The sequence below is a fragment of the Myripristis murdjan genome, chromosome 13 (assembly GCF_902150065.1).
Source record: "Myripristis murdjan chromosome 13, fMyrMur1.1, whole genome shotgun sequence".
In the NCBI taxonomy this organism is placed as follows: domain Eukaryota; kingdom Metazoa; phylum Chordata; class Actinopteri; order Holocentriformes; family Holocentridae; genus Myripristis; species Myripristis murdjan.
Window position 1 is genome coordinate 5,778,860 of NC_043992.1, and position 25,058 is coordinate 5,803,917.

A 25,058-nucleotide genomic window follows, 5' to 3' on the forward strand; every position below is an offset into this window, starting at 1 on the left:
GCACAAACATTGTTCATTCATAATGTAGTCACACTGGAGGAACACACTGCTGAGAAATGGTTTTAGCACGCATCTCGTACTGATCTGTTCAGAGCTGTGACAGGTCACCGGTCACAGCTGGCATTATCCTGACCTGCATCTCAAATGCACCTCCAGCTTGTGTTCAACCTGAGATCTGTCAGATTAGACGTCTTTTCTCTCTTTTCTTACTCTCATTCCTCTAAAACCAGCGGTGGACAAAGTACACAACCGTAATACTTGAGTCAATGTCAAATGCTATTCCACTACAAGTGAAAGTTGCTCAGTATAAATTCTACTTGAGTTAAAGTACTGGAGTACTGGCTTTTAAACATACTTTCTTTTTTGTTGTCAACACACTGCTGTATCGTTTTTATGATGCATTAACAGAACCTCATCTCTCTCTTCCTGTGTGGCTGCGGATTTTCAACAACTATTTGATGGTAATTAATGCCACTGGAAATGCTTGGCCTGAAGCTCGCAAGAGAGCTACTTTACTCCACTTCCTTGGGACAGAGGGACAACAGATTTTCTACTCATTGCCAAATACAGGTGACACTTTTGCCTCTGCTATCGCTGCTTCAAAATGCGGTTTTGAAGATAAAACAGATGAAATGATCCACGACCAGCTAATCAAACATGTAACCAACCACAGCATATGGGAAAGACTTTTGCTGTAACCAGACCTGACACTAGGCAAAGCAGTAACAATTGCTGCACAGGTGGAATCTGCTGTTCAACAGGCTACAGAAATCACTATAGATGGCAGTGTCTCAGTTTAAACTGTACAGCCTTGTCCAAAGGTTTTTAAGAAGACATGTACACAGCACACTTGTTCACGTGAGCCACTCAATACCGCTGCTGCATCTTCTCATAGCTGTTTCAGATGTGGTCCTGACAATCACATGGCTAATTCTCCTCAGTGCCCTGCAGCCAAGGCAACTTGCAAGTCTTGTCGTAAAGTTGGACATGTTGCCTGTGTCTGCCACTCTTCCAAGACCAGTGGTGTAAGTGAGATACTGCTTCCTAAACTGACTGTGCTGTACTTGAGAGATCCTTGGCCAATGGCCTACCAGCTGCCTCTCCATGGAGATAGCCGGGACCTGATGCACATGAAGGCCTTTTTTTTTTTTAGATACTGTAGGGTTCCTTATGGCCTTGTGTCTGCCCCTTCAGCCTTCCAGAAAATGATGGCTAACATCCTCAAGGACCTCCCAGATGTCCAGAATTATCTGGATGACCACATTGTCTACAGCGGCACCACCACTGAACATGACCTAAACCTTAACTCATTGGCTGCCAGCCATTTTCAGACAACTGAACTATTCACAGAATAATTATGTAAACAGGGCTGGGCTGCGGTGAAACGCGACTAGATTGCCGTGAGCTATGACAAAGACGGGGTTGGTGGTCAGTTTTCTTTCTTTTTTTTTTTTTTTAGACGGCGCCTGAACGCAACATTAGCCTCTGCGGCTAGCGCAACTTGCCTAGGTCGCTCGTCTCCATGGTAGCCATCGGAGTCACTGGAATTCGAAGAATCCTTTCTCACGTTTGCTCCCGTCTTCCTACTAGAATCACAGCGACATACACTCTGTTCTAGTGTAAGCTGCCTAAACTTGCGACGTTGCAACATTTTTCTCTCTCTCCTCTCTGCCTTCTCTCTATCGTTTTGATCCTTTCCGATGCAGATTCGAGCACAAACTTTGCCGGCCCCCTCCTAGCCCGCCCCATTGAAAAGTCTAATTAATGTCGCATGCCGTTTTTGGCAGTTAACGTTTGGATTTGAATTGACGTCTATAGACGTCAATGGCAGCCAATGAGTTAATGCCATCCTCTGAAAACTGAAAGAGGCTGGACTGGTGTTCACTGATGACAAATGACACTTCAGAAAGACCTTTCTGCGCTTCCTTGGTTATACTGCAGATGGCATTCTTCCTGACCAAGACCACATTGATGCTGTCTTGAAAGCTCCTCCTACGTCTGATGTTGCCACCCTGAAGTCTTCTCTGGGCCTAGTATCCTGGTACTCAAAAGTTTCTGCCTGACTTTGCAATAGTTGTGGCCCCTATGCATACATCGGCCAGTGACAAACACACATTTACATGGACTCCTGCAGCACAAACCAGCTTTGAGGAAGTTAAGCAACTCCTCGTGGACAGCCCTGAATTTGCTCTATTTGACCTGCTCTGCGCTCTGTGATATTCACTGATGCATGTGATTATGGACTTGATGCTGTCTTTGCACAAATACAGCCTGATGGTATAGAAAAACCTGTGGCTGAAATTTGCATGACCCACCTTTTCGAATTCCTCCTAGGCTGTAAGTCTGATCCTCATGAAACTTGGCACACATACCCAGCGCAGTGCGCCGCCCAAACCGCACACTATGTGAAAGAACTTTAACATATCTTATCATATCTATACTCATAAGTTGAGTTCCTTTGTTCGCCAACTCCCAAGGGTCCCTGCAAAATTTGGAGCCAACTGGCCGCTAGGGGGCGCCAAAACTAAAATTCTCATTTTTTTTCCCAAAAGATATGTCCAATAAACACGAAACTTGGAAGAGACATTCCCTATGCCCTTCAGAATCTATACACTGAATTTGACACAAATCGATCACTAGATGACGCTTTTACACGTGTCACATTGATGTCACATTTTTTAGCGACTATGGACCTGCCAGCGACCCCTGCCGAAATTTTTTTTATCAGTATATAAATTGTAACAGATCTTGTTACATACAATATTGATATACTGCCCAGCCCTTTACTGGCCCAGCAACACCACTTTCAGTGAGGCAAACTGAGGCAAACTCACAACAAAGGAAAGCCTTTGAACAAGGAACTTCAGTATTCGTACTTATTCTGAGATAACAACCACTCAATTTTTAATGTGAAAAAAGTTCACTTCATGTACACAAGAAAAACTTTTTTGTCGCATTTTTTAGCAACTTTGAAGCCTGTGGACCCACCAGCGACCCCAGCCGAAATGATTTTTTACTGTGCAGCCAAAACCGTGAGACTTATTCAGAAGAAATTTTACACGCAGTTTCTGATTGGTGCAGGAATCTCACAATAACCAACAGGTGTTGCTATAATCAAGGTCAACGCGTTTTGGCCTTTAACTTGGCCTATAAGTCCCAAACCGTAAGTTGCACTTTCAAATGCCTAGTATCCACACATTCTGTGGGTCGAGACGAATCTCATGAGACAGGCTATGCCCATTTCCACCTATAATTTCTTTTCACAAAATCGCAAAATACGCGCAACCCAAATCCAAACTCCTCCTAGACCGAAAGTCTGATCCTCACGAAACTTGGCACCCAGAATCTACGGACCCTGACATCAAAAGAATTTTGTTATGACAAAAAATGCAAATAGGTACAAAACACAAAGTGCTTTATATCTCTACAACAGTTTGTCCAATCAACCTCAAATTTACCAAGTGACCCATAAGACACTGAGGGTCTGTGCAAAATTTGGTATAAATCGGCCACTAGGAGGCACTGTTATGCTTGTTTACTTATATCTCTGGAAAATTAAGTCCCATTTACATGAAACTCGGGGCAGTAGTTACTCATACCATATTGAGACCGTGAGCCAATTTTGGCATAGATCAGCCACTCTAAAGTGTTTTTTCCACAAATAAAACTTGTCAATGTGTCAATAAGAATAACCCGATCCCTTGCAGGGTTAACATAAAGTTAAACACCACAGCTGTGTATTCTTCATTAGAGAGCATAAAACTAAGCAAATCAAACCACACTCTAGGGAGCAACTTTGAAACAACTGGTTGACAGAGGCTGAAAGGCAGTAAACAAAGCCACAAGGTCTGGTAAGCAGCTTAATGACGTGTCGCATCGCAGTCAAAGAGTGCGGCAGTGCTGGGAACCAACAGAATGGGAGTGTCTTCTGCCTTGTGTTGTTTGTTATACAGCAGCGTGATCTCACATGATTTTCAGAGATGGGGCTGCTACTGAGCCCAGAGGACTTATCAACTTAATGTAGGTTCACATTTTATGGGAAGACAAGAGTATGATGTATAAAATAGAATATGCACAGACACACAGAAGGGAAAAACACATTTAAAAGGCTTTTACTGCCTGAGCAGAGCTGTGACGCAAAGAAGTTTTGTCTGGCAGTGAAAACTAACATAAGGCGCTCTGAACTCAGTGGACCAGCCCTTTAACCATCCATCCGTGGACCAAGCCACAGTGGACTTTCGGCTCTGTTCTCTGTCCCAGACTAAAAATCTGCCTCCACTCTCAAATCTAACTAATCCCAATACACATACTTTTTTTTTTGTTTGTTCATTTGTTTGTTTGTTTTATGTAAAAGGCCCCCTTTTGAAAACCAATATAGTGTCCTGTTAAACAGAAAAATACCATCTATGCTCATTACACTTAAGAACAGACTTTATTCACTTATCATGTGAAAAATAAATAAATAATGTTGATGAAATTATGCTCTAAAATAAGAGAGTGCATCATTCCCCCTCCCCCATCCTCCCTCTCATTACTCTCACCTCTCTGCCAGTCAGTATGTGTCGGGCCAGTTTGACCTTAGCGAAGTTGCCCTTGCCAATGGTCTTTAGCAGCCGGTAGTTTCCAATGTGCGGGTGCTCGTCTGAACACAAGGCGATGGAGTTGCGACATCGAGCACCAAGGGACCGGCTCGACCAACCGGTACCTTTGTCTGAGCGGCTGGCCGACAGGGAGGTATGCTGAGGGAGAGAGAGAGAGAGAGAAAGAGAGAATAATGTTTTACGCTTATAAACCATTTTCCGACACCCAACACTTTTAGTTGCCCTTTGCACATCTACCATTTTGTTCAGTGAGATGACAACTGGTTTGCAGCTGTAGAAACCAGCTGCTATCCCAAATACTTTTTCTTCAAATAAGATTAAAAAATGCCAGTGGGATGAGATAACCTCAATTGTTTACAATGATAATCAACTTGTTTGCAGGATTTTCATGAATCAAGTGTGATTTTCTTGATCCTAGTGGGCTTTTATGCAAAGCAGGTTCACTTGTTTCAGGAATTTTTCTGGAAACAAGTGAGATTATCTCTAGAATTTTAAGGCTGCATATGAGACTAAATTTTAAGATGACGAATTTTTTTTTTAATGCCTGCCATCTCTACAGTTGCTACATAAGAATCCAAGGCAGAAAGCATAGCTTTAACTTTTTATAAACCTATCTTTTAATATCTGATTGATCGGTTTTACCAAAATGTGATATTACTACAGTCTTCACTTGCCTGAATGTGTTGCTCTACAATAGAGCCCTATACTATCAACTCCAAAACTCAATTAGGTGCCACAGCAGCATCAAAACAAAATGAGAAATGCATAATTTTAGTTTAACGTCTTTGTTACCATGCCTTAGTACAAGATGGGAATCAATTAAAGAAATGAAAAAACAAAGCTTTGTGTGCTTTTGAGGTTGAATTTCCATTTCCAAGTCCATTGGCCCTTTCGGACTGTGCTGGAGAGCTCTACACAGCTCAAAATACAAGGCAATTTTACTTCAGTGGGTGCAAAACATGCAATCAAAGCCAAAACTTAACTTAGATTTATCTGTCAAATTATGTCAGTTCTTAAACTGTGAGTTTTTATATTCAAATTCAAGTGATATGCTGTTAGTCGTTTGGATCTGCCGTGTGTCTTGTGTTTAGATTATGGATTGAAACTGAAAGTCAATTCAAGGTAGCTGCAATTGTTGCAGTCAATGATCATAGAATATGATCTGCACTGATTTAAGCTTTGGTTTAACACAGTCACACTGATGACTAACACACACATGGGCCCAGAGAGAGAGTAAAAAAGACAGAGAGAATATCAGACCAGTAGGACCTCTGATGACTTCCTCTTTTCTCTCGAGCAAAATCTGCCGTTTCCCTCGGCAACGTCTCTCCTCTACATATGTGACCTTTACTCTGATCCTGTCACCCTGCGCCTACCAACTGAATGCAGCCTGGTGCCAGACAATTACAGACAAGAACTGAGAGAAACCAGGCCACCTACATAACTCTTTTGACCCCACACAGTCTGCCCCTGCCCCACACTTCATAAGCATGCATCACTGTGAGGTCATCAGTGGGAGACACTAATTGCACAAGCTCCAATCTATCCTGCAAATGCCCAGCACTCCATTTGCACTCTTTAATGTAACAACAGCTCTTCCCTGATTCACTGAAGCACAAGAAAAAAAAAACAAAAAAAAAAAAACAGGAAAACGGGCAGAAGTGAGTAATCTCCCACTAGGAACAAAAGAAAACTGAAATTTTGGCAGACCACCCGATAACCTTTTACATTTTTTTTTTTTTTTTTGCACTGGATTTTTGTAAAGCTGAATAGTTTAATTTTTGGCACCTTATTTTCTGCTCCAACAAGCATTGCAAGACTTTGATTCAGACCTGAAAATTTGAGCTCTACCCGAATTGTGACTTCCAAAAACCTGACGCCACAACCAAGTTTGAGACACGTGGCTTTCAGAGAGTAAACACAGAGCTAGATCATTATCAGACTGATCATGTCCGACTATTTCTAAAAATGCTTAGTGATATTTTTCACTGGGTCGCCTAGCCGAGGGTGCATGATGTTGAAAGACCCGAAACACCCGATGACCCCAGGATACATCACTAAAGATATGTCTAAGTCGCACCAAGAGGTGTATACTAGAACTGGAATACGGAACTAATAATAATAACAGGTGAGGCAGCCCTATACTTTACATAGGGTTGGCTGTTTTGTGACATAACTGGGCAATAAGTAGGACAAGTGATCAGCAAACCACCCATTTTTCACCTGGTTCACTCGAGCCTTAACACAACCATTGCCACTAATCTAACAAGAAGCGGAAACATGCGTATTATTTATATACGTGCATACTTTTTTTGCATACTTTTACAGAAGTTTTTGATACATTGCACAGTTTAATATGGCAATAACTGTATTTTTATAATATATCCTATTGTTAACTTTGCTTATGTTTTAATGCAAGTACATTTACTGGTGGGAAAAGTAATACATTTCTCTTCAAAGTCTAAATTAGAGTTTAAGTTAAATAAGTACAGTCATTATTTTACAAAATAAAATACTGTTAGATATGATAATGCATATTCTGGATGAAAGGAAAGAGATTACACGTTCAAAAAATAACAAATAAAAGGCATCAACACAATTCACTCAACATGATTAGGGAGTTTGTAACTCAAAGCACATGGAGATCCTATTCAATTTGAACTGTAATAGATGTTATTTAAAGTAAAGTGAAGTAAACTCCAGACACTCCATATTTTTTTTTTTATGTGGTACATTGAAAAAAATATACATGCACGAAAGACAGTGATTCAATTACAGTACTGAGGATAGCTGTAATTTCTTACTTTCACCTATATTGTTTCCAGATATTTTTGGCCTGCATTCTGAGAAAGTCAGCCTGACATTTATTTGTACATTTCTATACCATTTTTACATTATCCTTCTTAACTGGACCCTATTTTATCACCAATGTGTATCTTTAAACTCACTCACTCACTTGTGTGATGCATTGTGATATACTGTCATTTTGTACTGTGCTGTGCTGACTAGTATGTGATTGTGATGTCAAGTATACGCACTGATGCACTGCAAAACTGAAGGTCCTAACGGATTAATAAAGTTCTGTGAATTGAATTGAATTGAATTGACATGAGGTGATGTGACTCTTCATCTGACGTCTGGTGGCCTAAATGTCAAACTCTAATCCTTCCGTCTGTTCTGCTTAGCATCAACGAGAGACACTGAAGACAAAACATCCTGAATGTTTCTATAATGACAAAGACACAAAGAAAAAGGAAATACAAGAAAACATGAAACGTTTCAGAGACCAAAACAAAACCCATGACTATTGAGAGGGCAAGAAATTATTCTGTCATCATTTAAACCACACTCTTGTGGTTAAATCACGACAGAGAAGCAGTTGGGAGTTATTATCTGTTTTTTAGCTGACTCCCGCCCATTTTCAGTTCAAACCAGGAGAGTGAGACAATGACAGGGCAGTGGCAGTCAGTGGTATTTAGGGCAGCTCATGACTGACTGACTGATAAGACCGTCATGTCAGTAATTACCTTGCAATACCAGGCCAGACAAGACCAGATTCTTCTCAGAAAAAAGTTCACGAGTGACTCAAAATCACACATTTCACACACTTCCACTATTCACCCTGTTTTCTCTCTGTGGGATGGGTCTGATATAGCAGTGTGTAAGGGTGCAGTCATGGCTACAGCTTGTTTTCTTTGGTTTGAACCAGGGTGGGAAACCACTATCGGCCACTAACAGCTATCAGCTGTCAACATCCACCTCTTCATACCCATAGATCCTCATGTTTTAGGGTCATTTCCCGTGTTTGGTGCAGATAATGCTTTCAGTTCTAATAAAGAGCAGTGCACCTGTGTTTTTAGCATCCCCATGCAGTTTTCTGTTGCCTCAAGAGTTAGAATGGCATAATTCTCACCCAATGATCCAGACTAAAGTAATTTTAGTGTTTTAAAAAAAAAAAAACTGGCACCATACTTCTTTCTGACTTCAAAACACATGAAAAGAAGACAAGTGATGAGAAACGACGGCCACAATGCAACAGTAAGCAGAAGTAAGAAGGAAAATGGATGATATAAAGAGGGTATACAAGCTAGAATTCCTTTTTCTATCTACATTTTGGCTTAATTTCACATATCCATGCATTTTTTTTTTTTAAAGATTATTTTTTGGGCATTTCTGCTTTATTTGACAGTCACAGTGGAGATAGACAGGAAGGGCAGGGGAGAGAGAGGGAATGACGTGCAGCAAAGGACCTGAGGTCGGATTTGAACCCCGGTCGCTGCGATCGGGACTAGGCCCTGGTACATGGTGCACGCACTTTGCTGGTGAGCCACCGGGGCGCCCCCACATATCCATGCATTTTTAAGTCAAACAATGCCTCAGTCTCAGAAACCCTACTGCCTACGTTTAAAATATTCCGGTTAAGGTAACTGCGCTGCGGCAACTGGAATATTCCGTTTACATGTTACTTGGCATATTCCCGTGTTTCGGTGTATTCCACTCTCTTACGTAATGCGACACTCAGCCGCGGGGGGCAGCAGTACGTGTATAGGCGTCTGGTCTGCCGGAAATACAGAAGAAGTCTTTTTCTTCTTCTGTTTTCTCCCATTGATATCCTCCATGATATTTAAGTCTTTCATTAGCTGAAGGCAGACTGCGGTCTCCCGGTTCTTGCTGCTTTTCGCCATGCTGTAGTATTGCGCCATGTCGTTTTCCCCGCTTGCAGTAACCATAGCAACAAAGACGCCCCAGAATTCCTTGCGAATCAAGCATGCGCAGTCGTGACTGACTATTCCGGTTCAGGGCATTTTCCAACTAAGGTGTTTACATGCCTCAATATTTTGGTTGGAACAGGCATATGCCAGGGAAAAAATTCACTTTAAGTGGATTTCCAAGAAATAAAAAGTCGAATTGTGTAGGAAAGTCATAGCACACTTCTCCCCATTGGGTCACACGTTTTTTTGTGTTTAGTATGGGTCTAACATGAAAACTGTGAGGGGAGTAGCGAACTGAAATTTGTACGGAAGAATAAAGTAAAATAATAATAAGTATGAAGAATAGCAATATGTGTCTGCTCTGCAGCAGGCACATAAATATGAGCAATGGTCATTATCTTTGTTTAGGCTCTTAAAGTCCTGTCATCTCAAAAAAAAAAACAAAAAACAAAAAACAAAAAAAAAAACAACTGCATTACAAAAGAAGCCAGATGTTTAACAGTAATACAGCCAGAACTAAAGAAAATTTATGTGAAAATTTAAAACAAACAAACAAACAAAAAACAGAAAATGCAGAAAATCCTGTCTATGGATGTGTGTTTTACAAAATGATTAAAATGATGATAGCTGAATACACAAAGAACAGCCGTCTCTTCTTTGTGTATTCAACTATCATCATTTTATCATCATCACAAGTAAACTGAAAGAAAAAAAAGGCATACATGTACACACACACACACACACACACACACACACACACACACACACACGCACACACGCACGCACAAAAACAACGCCCAGGTGGGAGACACCCTTGATGTTGCATCAGACTCTCCTTGGCAGAAACCTCTCTCTCTCTCTCTCCCTCGCCCACTTGCTCCTGTATCTTGTCCTTGCTCACTTGCTCATTCATTTGCTGGCTGCCCACTAGAAGATGGCATCTGATTGGTTGTCGACACCTTCCGAGCTCTGGCTCATTTCCCAGCATCCCTCAGGACTGACGGGACCTGAGTCAACAGAGCACTCCCTTTTTCTCTGCTTTCTCCTTTTCCAGTTTTCCGCCATTTCCTCCTCCTCAGCCCTTCATCCTCATGCTCTCTCTTTCTCCTCTTCACAGCACATCTCTATAAACATTTTCTAAAGCAGGGAGGCCAGACGACTGTCCTGAGCACTTTTTGTCTGACACCAGACAGACAAGAGGAAAGAAAGCTCTGCAGAGATTCAGTCCAGGCCAAGGAGGGTCAAAATGAATTTAAACATTATCCCAATATGTGAAATTTGCCCCCCAAAATACTGTATATCACTGTCTTATCACTGTTATGGTGTCTATACAAGTCTGAAAACTGGGATTTCCAACTTCCAAATGAGAAAGATGGAACAGAACGTCCACTTAAGTCTCAACGACTAACACTAAAAACATTTATCATTAAATGCTTGCAATATTAAAACATTGCTGCTTTCATGGGGCGGCATGGCTCAGGAGGTAGAGCAGTTGATCCCCAGCTCCTCCAGAGTGTGTCAAAGTGTCCTTGAGCAAGATACTGAACCCCTCACCACTCCTAATGGACAGCTAGGCACCTTGCATGGTAGCCTCTGTCATCAGTGTGTGAATGGGTGAATGTGAGGCCAACACTGTAAAACGCTTTGAGTGGTCAGTAGACTAGAAAAGCGCAATAGAAATGCAGTCCTTTTACCGTTTATTTTCAACGTAACTGGTTAACTTGCTGTGGTTGCTTTTACATTACTTAGGCCAACGTTACACGGTGCAACTTCCATGAAATTGGTTGCACAATGTAATTTTTTTTTTTTTTTTTGAAAATCCACTAAACACACTGCCTTACTGTCAAGAGTCATGTCATGTCCATCAATATAAAATACATAGGTACATCTTTGGCATTTTTTTCCACTGCGTGCACAACAAAAGGTGAGCTGACAGCAGCTGTGATGATGCTACCAACTGCAACATATTCCATTTCTTTACAATTCACCAGAATTCAAATCAAAGTCTTTGCCTTTTTTGGTTAATTTAAAACAAACGTCACAGAAATTCATTTTATGATTTTTACTTGAGTTAGCACAGCAAAAACCATCTCTATTTTTCACTATTTCAGTGCACTATGTTTGGATGCTTTTTTACACATCAGTCATCCACACATCCACATCACAAACAACTTTTAACATTTAAAAAAAAAATAGCAAGATAAAATGGCAAAATGAACACAAACACAATATGGCTATGAGTGTGGTACTGCAGCTTGAGAGGGTTGTGTGTGTGTGTGTGTGTGTGTGTGTGTGTGTGTGTGTGTGTGTGTGCACGTGCGTGTGTGTTACAGAGGAACTGCAAGGTGCTCTGGGTAACAGCATCCACCAAATTGAGTTACATTATTTTCCTAATCTATTCCACCACCTTCATTTTCACCTCCTCTTCACCCTTCACTCATTTATTCACCTCCACTCTCTTCCTCTCGGGTTCGTCCCATCCCCCAGACAATAATTTGCCTTTCTTTCTTCTATTTTCCTCTGCATGCCCAAACCCACCGTCTCTTTTGTCTAGCGCTGGTATCTTCATTTTGAGCAACCTCACATCAATTTGGGGCTTCACGGTGCCCTGTCCCTTCCCCCTTCTGTTTTATTTATTTGCTTTTATTCATTTATCTTCTTTTTTTTTTTTTTAAATAAATGTATTTCTGTATGTGTGTGGTCAGGCAAGGTATGATGGGTCTTCATTCCAAGCAGAGGTGCAAGGTGGGGGAGAAAGGGTTTAAGAGCCTTAATATAATTACAGGCCTACATGTAGGGAGAAATGTGGGATGGTGGGAGGAGGGTTGGGGAGAGTTATTTTACTATGTGATTTGCACATTCAGCAAACCAGCCACACCTTTTCCTTGTAAACCAAAAGGAAGCAGCAACTCTGTGACAATCCCTTTAGGTTGTTATATATTGGCTTTTCTCGATTGGCTAAATCAGCCTTTGTTCTGCACCATTCTGCTGCTGCAGCTTCAGTGTATGGGTCTGATGCGCCACACTCACGCATGTAATGGTGAGTAAAAACCCTCTAATGTGACCTTGATGATATTACAGGCAGTTTAAAACCTTTTCATGTTCTAAAACCTCATGTTTACTCTGAATAAGCCATGGACCCCAATTTGAAAGGATTTTTCCCTTTAGGAACATCAAGAGATAATTTGCTTGAGAAAAGCATCTGGAAATGATGGATGTCTTTCATAAGCATTTTAAACATAAAAAATCTGACTCCGATCCAGCATCACTGCTCTGATGTGTAAATCTAACATTTTAGTTTGTCATTATTTTTTTCTTTGTTTGCTAATTTTCTTTTTCTTTTTTGTTGTTAATATTCTGTAGCTTTTTTCATTTTCTGGTAATCTTAATGGGGTTTTTTGTTAATTATTCACTAATCATTTTAAATCTAAAATTTTAGTAATATAAATAGCTTTTTGTCAATTAATTTTTGTTGTTGCTAGTTTTCTTTTTTTCTTGTTTTGATGCTAATTTCTGTAGTTGTGTTATTTTCTCCCTCAATTTCTGGTCATTTTAATGCAATTTTTTGCACAAATCACTTAAAATCTAACATTTTATTAACTGTAAATAGCTTCTTGTCCTTTCATTTTTTTTTGTGGTTTCTAATTTTATGTATTTGTTTTTTTTTTTTTTTTTTATTTTCTTATCATTTTAAAGTATTCCCCCCCCCAATTTGTCACTAATGTTTCTGCTATTTTTATTTATTTATTTATTTATTTATTTATTTGGCTTTCAGCTTTCAAAAGGTTAAACTACACTGCCTGGCCAAAAAAAAAAGTCGCCACCAAAAAAAAAAAAAAAAAAAAAAAAAAAAAAAAAAAAAAAGGTCACACACTCTAATATTTCATTGGACCACCTTTAGGTTTGATTATGGCACACATTCGCTGTGGCATTGTTTCAATAAGCTTTTGCAATGTCACAAGATTTATTTCCGTCCACTGTTGCATTCATTTTTCACCAAGATCTTGTATTGAGGATGGGAATGTTGGACCACTGCGCAAAGCCTTCTCCAGCACATCCCATAGATTCTCAATGGGGTTAAGGTCTGGACTGTGTGATGGCCAATCCATGTGTGAAAATGATGTCTCATGCTCCCTGAACCACTCTTTCACAGTTTGAGCCCGATGAATCCTGGCATTGTCATCTTGGAATATGCCCATGCCATCAGGGAAGAAAAAATCCATTGATGGAATAACCTGGTCAATCAGTTTATTCAGGTAGTCAGCTGACCTCATTCTTTGGGCACATAATGTTGCTGAACCTCGACCTGACCAACTGCAGCGACCCCAGATCAGAGCACTGCCCCCACAGGCTTGTACAGTAGGCACTAGGCATAAAGGGTGCATCACTTCATCTGCCTCTCTTCTTACCCTGATGCGCCCATCACTTTGGAACAGGGTAAATCTGGACTCATCAGACCACATGACCTTCTTCCATTGCTCCAGAGTCCAATCTTTATGCTCCCTAGCAAATTGAATTTTTTTCCGATTAGCCTCACTGATTAGTGGTTTTCTTAAGGGTACACAGCTGTTCAGTCCCAATCCCTTGAGTTCCCTTCGCACTAACATCTTTTCCACGACCACGGGATGTGTCTTTCGACATGGTTGTTTAAGAAATGAGAAGCTACTCATTGCATCAGTTGGGGTTAAATAACTTGTTGCCATCGCCCGTGCAGTAATTATCCAATAGGAGGCTCTTACCTATTTGCTTAGTTAAATCCAGGTGGTGACTTTTTTTTTGGCTAGGCAGTGTATTTATATGTCACACTTGAACACTAACAGTGGTGAGATTAAACCAGAAAGAAGACACTGTTGACACAACCCCTTATACATCCTCTGCATTCTGAATGACTACGTTTACATGCACACCATATTCCGGTTCGGGTCAATATTCCGGTTAAGGTAATTGTGCTGCGGCAACTGGAATATTCCGTTTACATGTTACTTGGCATATTCCCGTGTTTCAGCGTATTCGACTCTTACGTAATGCGACACTCAGCCGTTGGGGATTTTGGGCCCCATGAAAAGAAATCTTATTGGGCCCTTGTATAGCCGACCTTTATATTTCAGGCCTTTCGAGGGCCCCCTACCCCATTGTGGCCCTGGGTAATCAGTCCCGCTTTTCCCCCCACTACGACACCCCTGGGGGCAGCAGTATGCGTATAGGCGTCTGGTCTGCTGGAAATACAGAAGTCTTCTTCTTCTTCTTCTGTCGCTATTTCTGTGTTTTCTCCCATCAATATACTCCATGATATTTAAGTCTTTCATCAGCTAAAGGCAGACTGCAGTCTCCTGGCTCTTGCTGCTTTACGCCATGCTGTAGTATGCGCCATGTCGTTTTCCCCGCTTGCAGTAACCATAGCAACAAAGACGCCTCAGAATTCCTTGCAAATCAAGCATGCACAGTCGTGACTGAATATTCTAGTTCGGGGCATTTTCCGACTAAAGTGTTTACATGCCTCAGTATTCTGGTTGGAACAGGCATATGCCAGGGGTCTTATTCGGAATTCTCTCCAACCGGAATATGACCTTAATCGGGTTCGGTGCGTGTTTCATGACACGTGCGCAACCGGAATATTGCAAATATTCCGAATAATACCGGAATATGGTGTGCATGTAAACGTGCTCAATGTGTCAGTCTGCCTCTAAATCATTTTTATTGTCCGCTGACTTGCCACTATTCCACATCTGGGCATAGTCCTGTGTATGACCACTATATTGGTGTTGAACAGACTAAAGTTAAGTTTTTTCAAATGGAGAGACATTGCACACTCTACACTGTTATAGTGTCATGCTTTCAAAAAACTACCAAAAAAAAAAACAAAAAAACAAAAAAAAAAAAAACAAAAACAACAACAAATATAAACTAGACTTGATAAAGTTTCTGAAGAAACTTTGATGTGCTTGCCACCCTTGCGACTGCGTGGCCATGTGGTAAACCACCAGCCCTATGCTGTTTGTGGGTTGTGTAGTGCTGTTGTTCTTGCTGAGGTGGGGAGTTGAACCCTGGTCTCCTGCATTGCAGGCAGAGACACTATCCACTGTGCCACTGGGGCTTGTGTGGCTAATTCTGAATTACATGGAGCTATACTGATTAAAAAAAAAAAAAAATAGTAGTTATTAAATCTTGCTGCACTACTAAAGGTTTTTTTTTTTTTTGAACCTATACTTATGTTGGTCTCAATCAGAAACTGGAGTTGCAACAGAGAGAGAACAAAGAGTGCAGACCCATAATCTTTGACTGATAGGCCAAATACTTCATCCAAAAACTATCCAATCAGCATCACTTTCTCCCTCTTACTTGTCTTGAATGTCAAAATGTTTCATTTGCAAAGGTCATAGAGATCAAAGGTTCCAAAACTGCAGCCATTTCCTGGAGAATGGAGCTGACGGGTGATTTCGGCAAACAGCAGCAAAAAGGAAATGAAAATTTCTATTCTAAAATTCTTAAAGGCTTCATGCAGCATAATCTATATTTCTTCCTCTTAAAGCCATTTCTCTTACAATACAATTGATTGGCTAGTTCAACAAAGAGCAGCAAAAAGGAAATGAAAATGTCTGTTTCAAACTCTCAAAGTATTTGTGCTGCACAATCCAAGTCTCGACTCTCCATTCAAATGTTAAATATGTCCCAAACCAATGTAATGATGATACAAATGTAAACATTTCAACATTGGCCTCATGTAGGTGCGACTGGCCTGCTCATTCACTGAACTGAAGATGCACCTGCCGCTGGTTCAGTTGCCAAGACAAGTCATTGGCTTCAACATCACTCTTAATTTCAGGATCCTTCCTTCTCTGTGAAGCATGCAATTTAAAAACTTATCTAATCATAAAAGACAAAATGCTAGAAAAGATGGAAAATATAACTTTTGGGGTGAAGTAGTCATTTAAGAGTGAAATTCAAACTATCTTCTAATAGGGGTGAGGAAAACAAAATTAATACAGCATAGTATCAATATATTTTGCATAGTTATGCTGTCTCAATGCATGGACGCAAAGTATCGATGTTGTATCACCAAGAATCCATGCAACATTTAGGACAGGTTTTTATGATGGTGTTGGTGACTCTGCCTGCTTGAAAATCCCATTGCTGCAACATGATTGAACTGAACAGACTGAAAAACTTATTAGATAAAACAGATGTTGACAAAGTTTTCCCTTGGGGACATAATTTTCCGTTTGATAAAAGGTAATAAATTACAATATATCGCAATACATGTAACTGCAATACTCAGAATATTGCAAAATGTCTGAAATCTTCATGGTATTGTGATAATATCATATTGTTGGGCCTCTGGTGATTCTCATCCCGATCTTCTAAACAGCAGTGAGCAGGGATGGCTGGACTAACCAAAACAGGATGTGGAAAGTTTTGGGAAAAGCTCCATCTAGGCTACTGTATCTACGCAATCTGTATGAAAATCAGCCTCCCTGAGCACATTATAGAGGATATCACTCAGCTGAGTTTCGCTACCTCAGACAGAGATATGATGAGGTATAACACTCTGCCATACATCATTCATGATTTTTGTCCAACTCTATGATCCCATCAGTGATTTCACAGCAGCAGCAGCAACAACTGCAGCTATCTTTCATCTCAGTCTGTGTGTGTGTGTGTGTGTGTCACAGTGCACAACAAACACACTGTCGACACAGCATAGCAACAGCAACGTAACTCAGTCAGAGGCAACACTAATGAGCTGAACTCAGATTTCGCCAGAAGTATTATACCGTTCTTGTTGCTAGGAAACAAAAAGGTTGGCATCAACTGGCAACCTATTTAGCTAGCTAACCTTGGGTGAAAAGGGACATGACACTTTTGAAAATACAGCTAACCCTATACTGAAAGTTTTTTAGATTAATCAATTAATGATTTTGGCTGTAAAATGTTAAAAGTAACACATGCTCTCAGAGCCCACCGTAAAGTCATCAAATTTCTGCCTTAAACTGAGAAACAGCCCATAAAAATATCAATTCTAATAATGACATGAACGGAAAAAAGGAGGACCATCGCAGAATCTTAGTGAAGCTGGAATCCACTCATTTTCTAACTGATACATTAATAACTTGAGCACAATATTAAAACCCTGCTTGTACCTCTGGTTTTAGTTCACTCAATCTTTTCTTGCTCTCAGCTTTGCACTGTCCAAAAAAAACAACAAAAAAACAATGGTGTTAAAGTTAGCCCATTCTGAACCGGATGACAAGGAGAGCAGAGAACAGGGTGTAGATGGCGCTCATTTAAAGGACTATTTTCACTTTGATATAGTGTGTGGTGTGATTCAAATCAAGCCATGTTAAACGGGGAGCAGGCCGATGTTCCTAACATGAGGTGCACAGTTTGGAGGCGACAACACACGAAATTGAATCATACTTTGAAAAAAATCTGTTAAAGCCACTTCATTCAACCCACAAGACCACTAAGAGAAATCCTCCAGATTTTTGCACACCAGCCAGCAGCCAGGCACCCAAGCCACCGTCCTCTGCATTCACTCATCACATTCATTCACTCAGCAGGACTGCAGTGTCAGAGCAACAGGAAATTGTGTGAACTTAACCCGCATCATTTCATGTCCTGGATTTAGAGATGGCATGGCGCTGACAGCAGATGTGTTAACATGTTGTGCTGCAGGCCTTTCCTGGCACAACTCACCAGAAAAAAAAGCTACCAAAAAAAAATAAATAAATACTACCAAAACATGTCAGTGAAAGTGACACACACTGGCAGGGTGATCCAGACTTGGAGCTCCACAGCATGTTTTGCACTGTGTCTTCACATTGTTTGAAATATTAGTTTGTACTGTGAAAACATGAGTAGTGTAACAGTTCATCCTTTTCACAGTTTGTTTTCATCTGTTTGGCTCGAAAAAAAAAAAAAAATGAACTGACTGAGAATTCAAGTTAAATATGCTTGCTCATTTTCACTGTCACAGTTGCTGCTGTTTGGTTAGTTAGTTCACTTTGCTGCTCTCCTCCTATGACTACAGTTTGTTTGTCTGATGGGAAGAGTTAGCAAATGATAAATGGATTAATTCTGAACACCACAGACTGTGTTTCTTACAGTGAACAATGGAAACTAAAACAGAGTTAAACTGTTACACAGGTAGAAAATACTCTGAAGTTGTTAATATTCCTCTGCACTGAGCAAATTCTCATCAGTCATGTGGCACAGGGCAAATGCAGCGATATGATTCAGATTCTGATTCAAAAATATGAAGCCTTACAGTGAATCAGCAAAACAGCGAGGGTGCCATCGTTTCTCTGCATCATTCACAGGATCACATGAAAGTCAGGAGAAATGATCACTAACAATGTTTTCATATATCATCACCAAACACACACACGCGCACACACATACACAGGCATGATGTCTTCCCTCAGGCTCCAGCAGTGACCCAGTCACAGCAACGGATGTTTTGATTTATTTGATTAATGTCTGAGCTGCTGACAAGAAAAGACTTATTCAGTCGTTTAAGGATGAGGTAGTAGAAAGCCCTCCATCGTCTGAGACATCTATCACACTTCATTCATTCAAGTCACATGAAATAATTATTAGCAAGGGATATTTTTTCTTATTTCTGCAGCTGTTGTGCTGTATCAGACAGCAAAGGCAGAGAAATGAAGGCTAAATGAACGACACGTTGGATCTAAACTTTTGTGAGTTTTAGCACAGTTAACACTGAAAAGCCAGCCCGATCTGCACTCTTTATTATCTGTCTTTTTTACAGAGAGAATGTAACATGTATGCTCATCCACAGACAAATTCAGTAGCTGACAGAAATCTTTCAGCTCCTGCCAGGCTGATTTAAATTCCTAAATAACCATTGGCCAGACAGTAAGTCAGACAAGTTTGGTTACAAGGCAGTGTGCCCTCCCTGTCATGTGTCCCCTGGGCTGACTGAACTGTCTTGTTATTAGTGGATGCCCAACCTCAGGCACTAAAATTGATATTATGTGGAATAATGCATTCAAAGTCTTGTGCATTAAAAAAAGAACTATGCATTTTTTGAAAATGCATCATGGCTTTGGAATGGGTGTCATGGGCCTGAGCCACATAAATTTTCAGTTCAAATAAAAACATGAAAGTCAAAGTCTCTAGCCTTTCAAATCTTGCTGAGGACCAAAGCTTTACTGTATTTGTGGATTATTTTAAAGAAAATTGTTTGTAAAATTATTTTGATATCACTTTGTTTAGTCATGCCTTAAGTGCAGTGTGCAGAGTTAACTGTTAATTAACTATTAATAAAGGGAAAGAGGTCACAATTATCTGAATGATCAAACATGATCCAAGCTTTCCAAAGCCTTCTCTTTCCAGTCTGACATTATCTGACTCCAGCATGCAAACTGTAAGTGGTCTTGGAGGGCTCCCATATAATCAAAAAGACAAAGGAGCTCATCTTGGATTTCAGGTGGAACCAGGATGTGGACCTGCCTCTCAGAATAGGAGATGATGAGGTGGAGCAGGTAAACAGCTTCAAGTTCATGGGGACCCACATTAGCAGTGACCTGAAATGGACCACAAACACCACAGCTGCAGTAAAGAAGGCCCAGCAAAGACTTCACTTCCTCAGAACACTGAGAAGGAACCAAATCTTTCCCAGTCTGCTGAAGACTTTTTATCACTGCTCAGTAGAGAGTGTACTAACCTACTCCACGCTGGCATGGTTTGGAAACTGCCCAGAGGCAGACAGGGCAGCTCTCCAGAAGGTAGTTGACTCGGCACAAAAAATCATTAGACTTCCCCTCCCTCCCCGAAAGACACCTACAGGTCCTGCTGCTACAGCAAGGCCTGTATCAAAGACACCACTAACCCCTTCCATCAGATTTTCTCACTCCTACCCTCTGGAAGGTGCTACAGGGCTCTGAAGTGCTGCATCACAAGACTGAGGAACAGCTTTTATCCCTCAGCTGTTCAAGAACTGAACTCTTGCCCTCCTATTCCACTGCCCCCCTCCTCTGCCGTTAAATAGCCTCATGAACTGTGTTCTGTGTGAAATTGCACCCTCGTCTAGGGAGGAAGAAAGGAGTCTCCCCAGATGCAAAGATGATTTACAGTGCATTCAGAATTTATTCAGACCCCCTTCACTTTTTTCACTTTTGTTATGTTGCAGCCTGATGCTACAATCGTTTAAATTCATTTTTTCTCTCATTAATCTACACTCAGTACCCCATAATGACAAAGTGAAAATACAATTGTAGAAATTTTTGCAAATTTATTTACAAAGGAAAAACTGAAATATTACATTGACATAAGTACTCAGACTCTTTGCAACAACGCTTGAAATTTAGCTCAGATGCCTCCCATTTCTCTTGATCCTTGCTGAGATGTTTCTACACCTTAATTAGAGTCCACCTGTGGTAAAATTAAATCAATTGGACATGATTTGGAAAGGCCCACACCTCTCTATAGAAGACCTCACAGCTGACAATGCATATCAGAGCGAACACCATGAGGTCAAAGGAACTGTCCGCAGAGCTCAGAGACAGGATTGTTGCAAGGCACAGATCTGGGGATGGCTACAAAAAAAATCTGCTGCACTGAAGGTTCCAAGAGCACAGTGGCCTCCATTATTGTCAAATAGAAGAAGTCTGGCACAACCAAGACTCTTCTAAGAGCTGGTCACCCAGCCAAACTGAGCAATGGTGGGAGAAGGGCCTTAGTAAGAAAGGTTACCAAGACCCTGATGGTCACTCTGACTGAGCTCCACAGATCCTGTGTGGAGATGGGACAGAGCTCCAGAAGGACAGCCATCACTGCGGTCCTCCACCGATCTGGGCTTTATGGCAGAGTGTCTAGACAGAAGCCTCTCCTCAGTGCAAAACACATGAAAGCCTGCTTGAAGTTTGAAAAAAGCAGCTGAAGGACTCTCAGACTGTGAGAAACAAGGTTCTCTGGTCTGATGAAACCAAGATTGAACTGTATGGCCTCAATTCCAAATGTTATGTCTGGAGGAAACCAGGCACCACTCATCACCTGCCCAATACCATCCCAACAGCGAAGCATGGTGGTGGCAGCATCATGATGTGGGGGTGTTTTTCAGCAGCAGGGACTGGGAGACTGGTCAGGGCTGAGGTAAAGCTGAATGGAGCGCTCAGGACCTCAGACTGGGCTGAAGGTTCACCTTCCAGCATGACAGTGGCCCTAAGCACACAGCCAAGACAACACAGGAGTGGCTTAGGGACAACTCTGTGAATGTCCTAGAGTGGCCCAGCCAGAGCCCTGACCTGAACTCTATCTAACATCTCTGGAGAGACCTGAAAATGGCTGTCCACTAATGGTCCACATCCAACCTGACCAAGCTTGAGAGGATTTGCAAAGAAGAATGGCAGAAAATCCACCAATCCAGGTGTGCAATGCTTGTTGCATCATACCCAAAAAGACTCAAGGCTGTAATTGATGCCAAAGGTGCTTCAACTAAGTACTGAGTAAAGGGTCTGAATACTTATGTCCATGTGATATTGCAGTGTTTTCTGTTTTAATAAATTAAAAAAAAAATCTACAATTCTTTAGTAAAAGCAAAATGCAAAAAAATAAAATAAAATAAAATGAAATAATAAAAAAACACTAGGTTACAAAATTCTACTGTACAGGGAAACTGAAGCTGAAACACTGAACATCCTGAAAATGACTGATTTCACAGACTCACTGGTCCTGACTTAATGATGAAAGACTCTTCAGTAACAGCACCTAGTGGTAAAAAAACACTGGCACTTTAATCTAATATGACATTTCCTCTGATTAACAACACACACAAAGACCGACATATTCTTTAACACATGCATCTCAAGAGCTAACAACATAAAAACAAGAAGAAGTCAACACACTGTGAGGTGCTCCTGAAGATGAAATTTATGAACTGTCTGAAGAAAGGGTGAATAGGTGGATAATCTGCAAACAAAAAAACAAATCTCAACAAGCTCCAAACTCTTTATAGTTGTCACTTTTGTGTAGCTACACCTGCCAGTCAACTACACTATGATTATCAGAAAACTAGTGTTGCGTTTAAGCCCAACCAAACCCAACCAAACTGACCATTTGGAGCATTAATATTATGCCAGGCTTTTACAGTTCTGTTAGTGTCTTTGTAAACTGTCAGGGTGGTGTTCATACAGCTTTGGGAAGTAATGCTTGAGACCAAATAGTTTCTCTTCTATTTTGAAAAAAAAAATCAAAAGAAAAGGTGAACTCCATCCTCGTTGTCTGCAAAGTGTTAACAAGCATTTAACAGCGTGGTTTGAGGTTCAGTGTCTTTCTCAAGGACACTTTGACACACCCTCTAGAGGAGCCAAGGACTGAACCAGAAACCCTCTGCTTAGCAGGCAACCACTTTACTCCTGAGTCATGCCGCCAAGAATGACAAAGTCTGATGGGACGTGATCAGAGCCCGATGTGATGTCTCCAAACTGCCTCCTTTTTCTGACCAGCAGCCAAAAAAGACTGTGAAAGTATTAATTTCATGACGATGTACACAGGAAAGTATCCATATCTACATGAAGCTGGAATCAGCAGTTTCCATTCAATAAATGAGGCTACTACACACTCTACCAACCATACAAGCTGCTGAATGCAGAAAAACATAAAAAAAGATTCAATTCAATTTCAATTTTATTTGTATAGCATCAAATCAAAGCAGAAGTTATCTCAAGGTGCTTTACAGAGACCCGACTGATGCTGTCAACATCCATGGACCAGAATCTCCCAAGAGCAAGCACAGTGTGGCAGTGGTGAGGAAAGAATCCTTTTAACAGTGTTAAAAACCTCAAGCAGAGCCTGGCTCTGGGTAGGCGGCCATCTGCCTCAATCAGAAGGGTTGAGAGTTGGACAGAGAGAGAAAGAATGAGAGAGAGAGACAGAGGAGGAAAGAGCACACTGCAGAACATAAAACAATCCAAGTTCAACATAGTGCTGTATAGTAGTAGTAGCAGTGGTAATAGCAGAAATGACAAAGCCAGAAGTGGTTGCAACAACATCAACAACAATAACTAGACTTGCAAGCAGGTATGAGCAGGGTCCAAGCCCCCCTGCACCAAGTTTCGTGTGTATCGAACTTATGGCCTAGGAGGAGTTTGAAATTTTTGGGCGCACGAATTTCGTGATTTTGCGAAAAAAAAAAAATGGCAGGAATGGGCGGGGCCACAATATTCGCCATGAGCCATCGTATGCGTGGATATAAGGCATTTGAGTGTGCACCTGAGTCAAGTGCCACCAACTGTACCAGCCCCTTCCTTTGCACAACTATTACGGTTTAGGGGCGCCCCGGTGGCTCACTGGTTAAGAGCACGCACCATGTAACAGGGCTTAGTCCCGATCACAGCGACCGGGGTTCAAATCCGACCTCAGGCCCTTTGCTGCATGTCATCCCCTGTCTCTCTCTACTATGACTGTCAAATAAAGCAGAAATGCAAAAATAATAAACTATTATTTCTCTAAAAAACTATTACGGTTTAGGCTGCAGTACCAGTTTTATGCATGGAAGAATAAAAATAATAAAAAACTAGGCTTGAACGGGGTCCAAGCCCTCCACGCAAGTCGGACCCAGCATGCCAAGTTTTGTAATGATCGGACTTACAGGAGGAGTTCAAAAATGTGGGTCGCACAAATTTCACGATTTTGCCCAAGGTCCAAGGCCCCTTGAGCAAGGCACCCTGCAGAGCCCACGTACGTCAGACCCCCAGACCCACACATTCCAAGCAAGTCTCAGGTCAAAACTCACTTTGGGCAAGGTCGCCAGTGGGTCCACAGGCTTCAAAATGCAAAAAAAAAAAAAAAGAAAAAAAAAAAGAAAACATCTCAGGCATATTGTTTCCAAGAAATTTGAGAATTTTAGTTTTGGCGCCCCCTAGTGGCCAGTTGACTCTAAATTTTGCAGGGTCCCTCAGGGGAGCTGGGAAACAAAGGAACTGATATTTCATGTTAATCAAAATTACGGTTCCGGAGATATGATAACTTCCTCATTAGGTACATTTCAATGAGGAAGTTAAAAATGTGTAACTTTGACATTTTTTTTTTTTTTTTTGTTTGATCAAAGTTTGATAAGTTTTTCGTTCGAGGGTCCATAGATTTTGTGTGGCAAGTTTTGTGACAATTGGACTTACAGTCTAGGAAGAGTTCGAAATTCTTGGCTACGCGAATTTTGTAATTTTGTTTTAAAAAAATGTATTAACGAAATGGGCGTGGCCTACATCACAAGATTTGTCTTAAGCCACCAAACTCGTGGATATAAGGCATTTATATATGTGACCTACAGTTTGGAAGATACAGGGTCAAACGCATTGACTTATAAAATAGTGCCCCCTATTGGTTGACACATGTAATTTTTTTGCACATGAGGTACATGCCCTATCCTGCACCAAGCCCTAAAGTTTCATTTACATAACTATTATGGTTTATGCTCAAGTCCCAGTTTTATGCATGGAAGAATAAAAATAGAAACAAAAATAATAGAAATCTAATCAAAAACAATAGGGTTCCCAGCACCACTGCATTTGCTCCCAGCCCGCAGCCCATTTGGGCTTGGACCCTTAATAATAATAATAATGAAAATCCAAGCAAAAACAATTGGGTTCCCAACACTGCTGGTACTGGGAGCCACGCTTTGCAAGCGCAGCGTGGCTCCCAGCCCATTTGGGCTTGGACACCTAAAAATAATACCGCACCTGGCTCGCTAAAATGATTAAACAATCAGTAATTTATAACCAATTCA

General features: G+C 41.0%; 1 protein-coding gene across 2 annotated transcripts in view; it reads right to left on the bottom strand.

The window, feature by feature from the left end:
• The window catches only part of mark4b (MAP/microtubule affinity-regulating kinase 4b), a 96,909-nt gene that overhangs the window by 59,679 nt on the left and 12,172 nt on the right, over positions 1-25,058 (bottom strand). For both annotated transcript variants that reach the window (XM_030066305.1, XM_030066306.1), the window contains exon 2: positions 4,542-4,739. In XM_030066305.1, the coding sequence (XP_029922165.1) occupies positions 4,542-4,739 (198 nt within the window). The remainder of the gene's footprint in view (positions 1-4,541; positions 4,740-25,058) is intronic.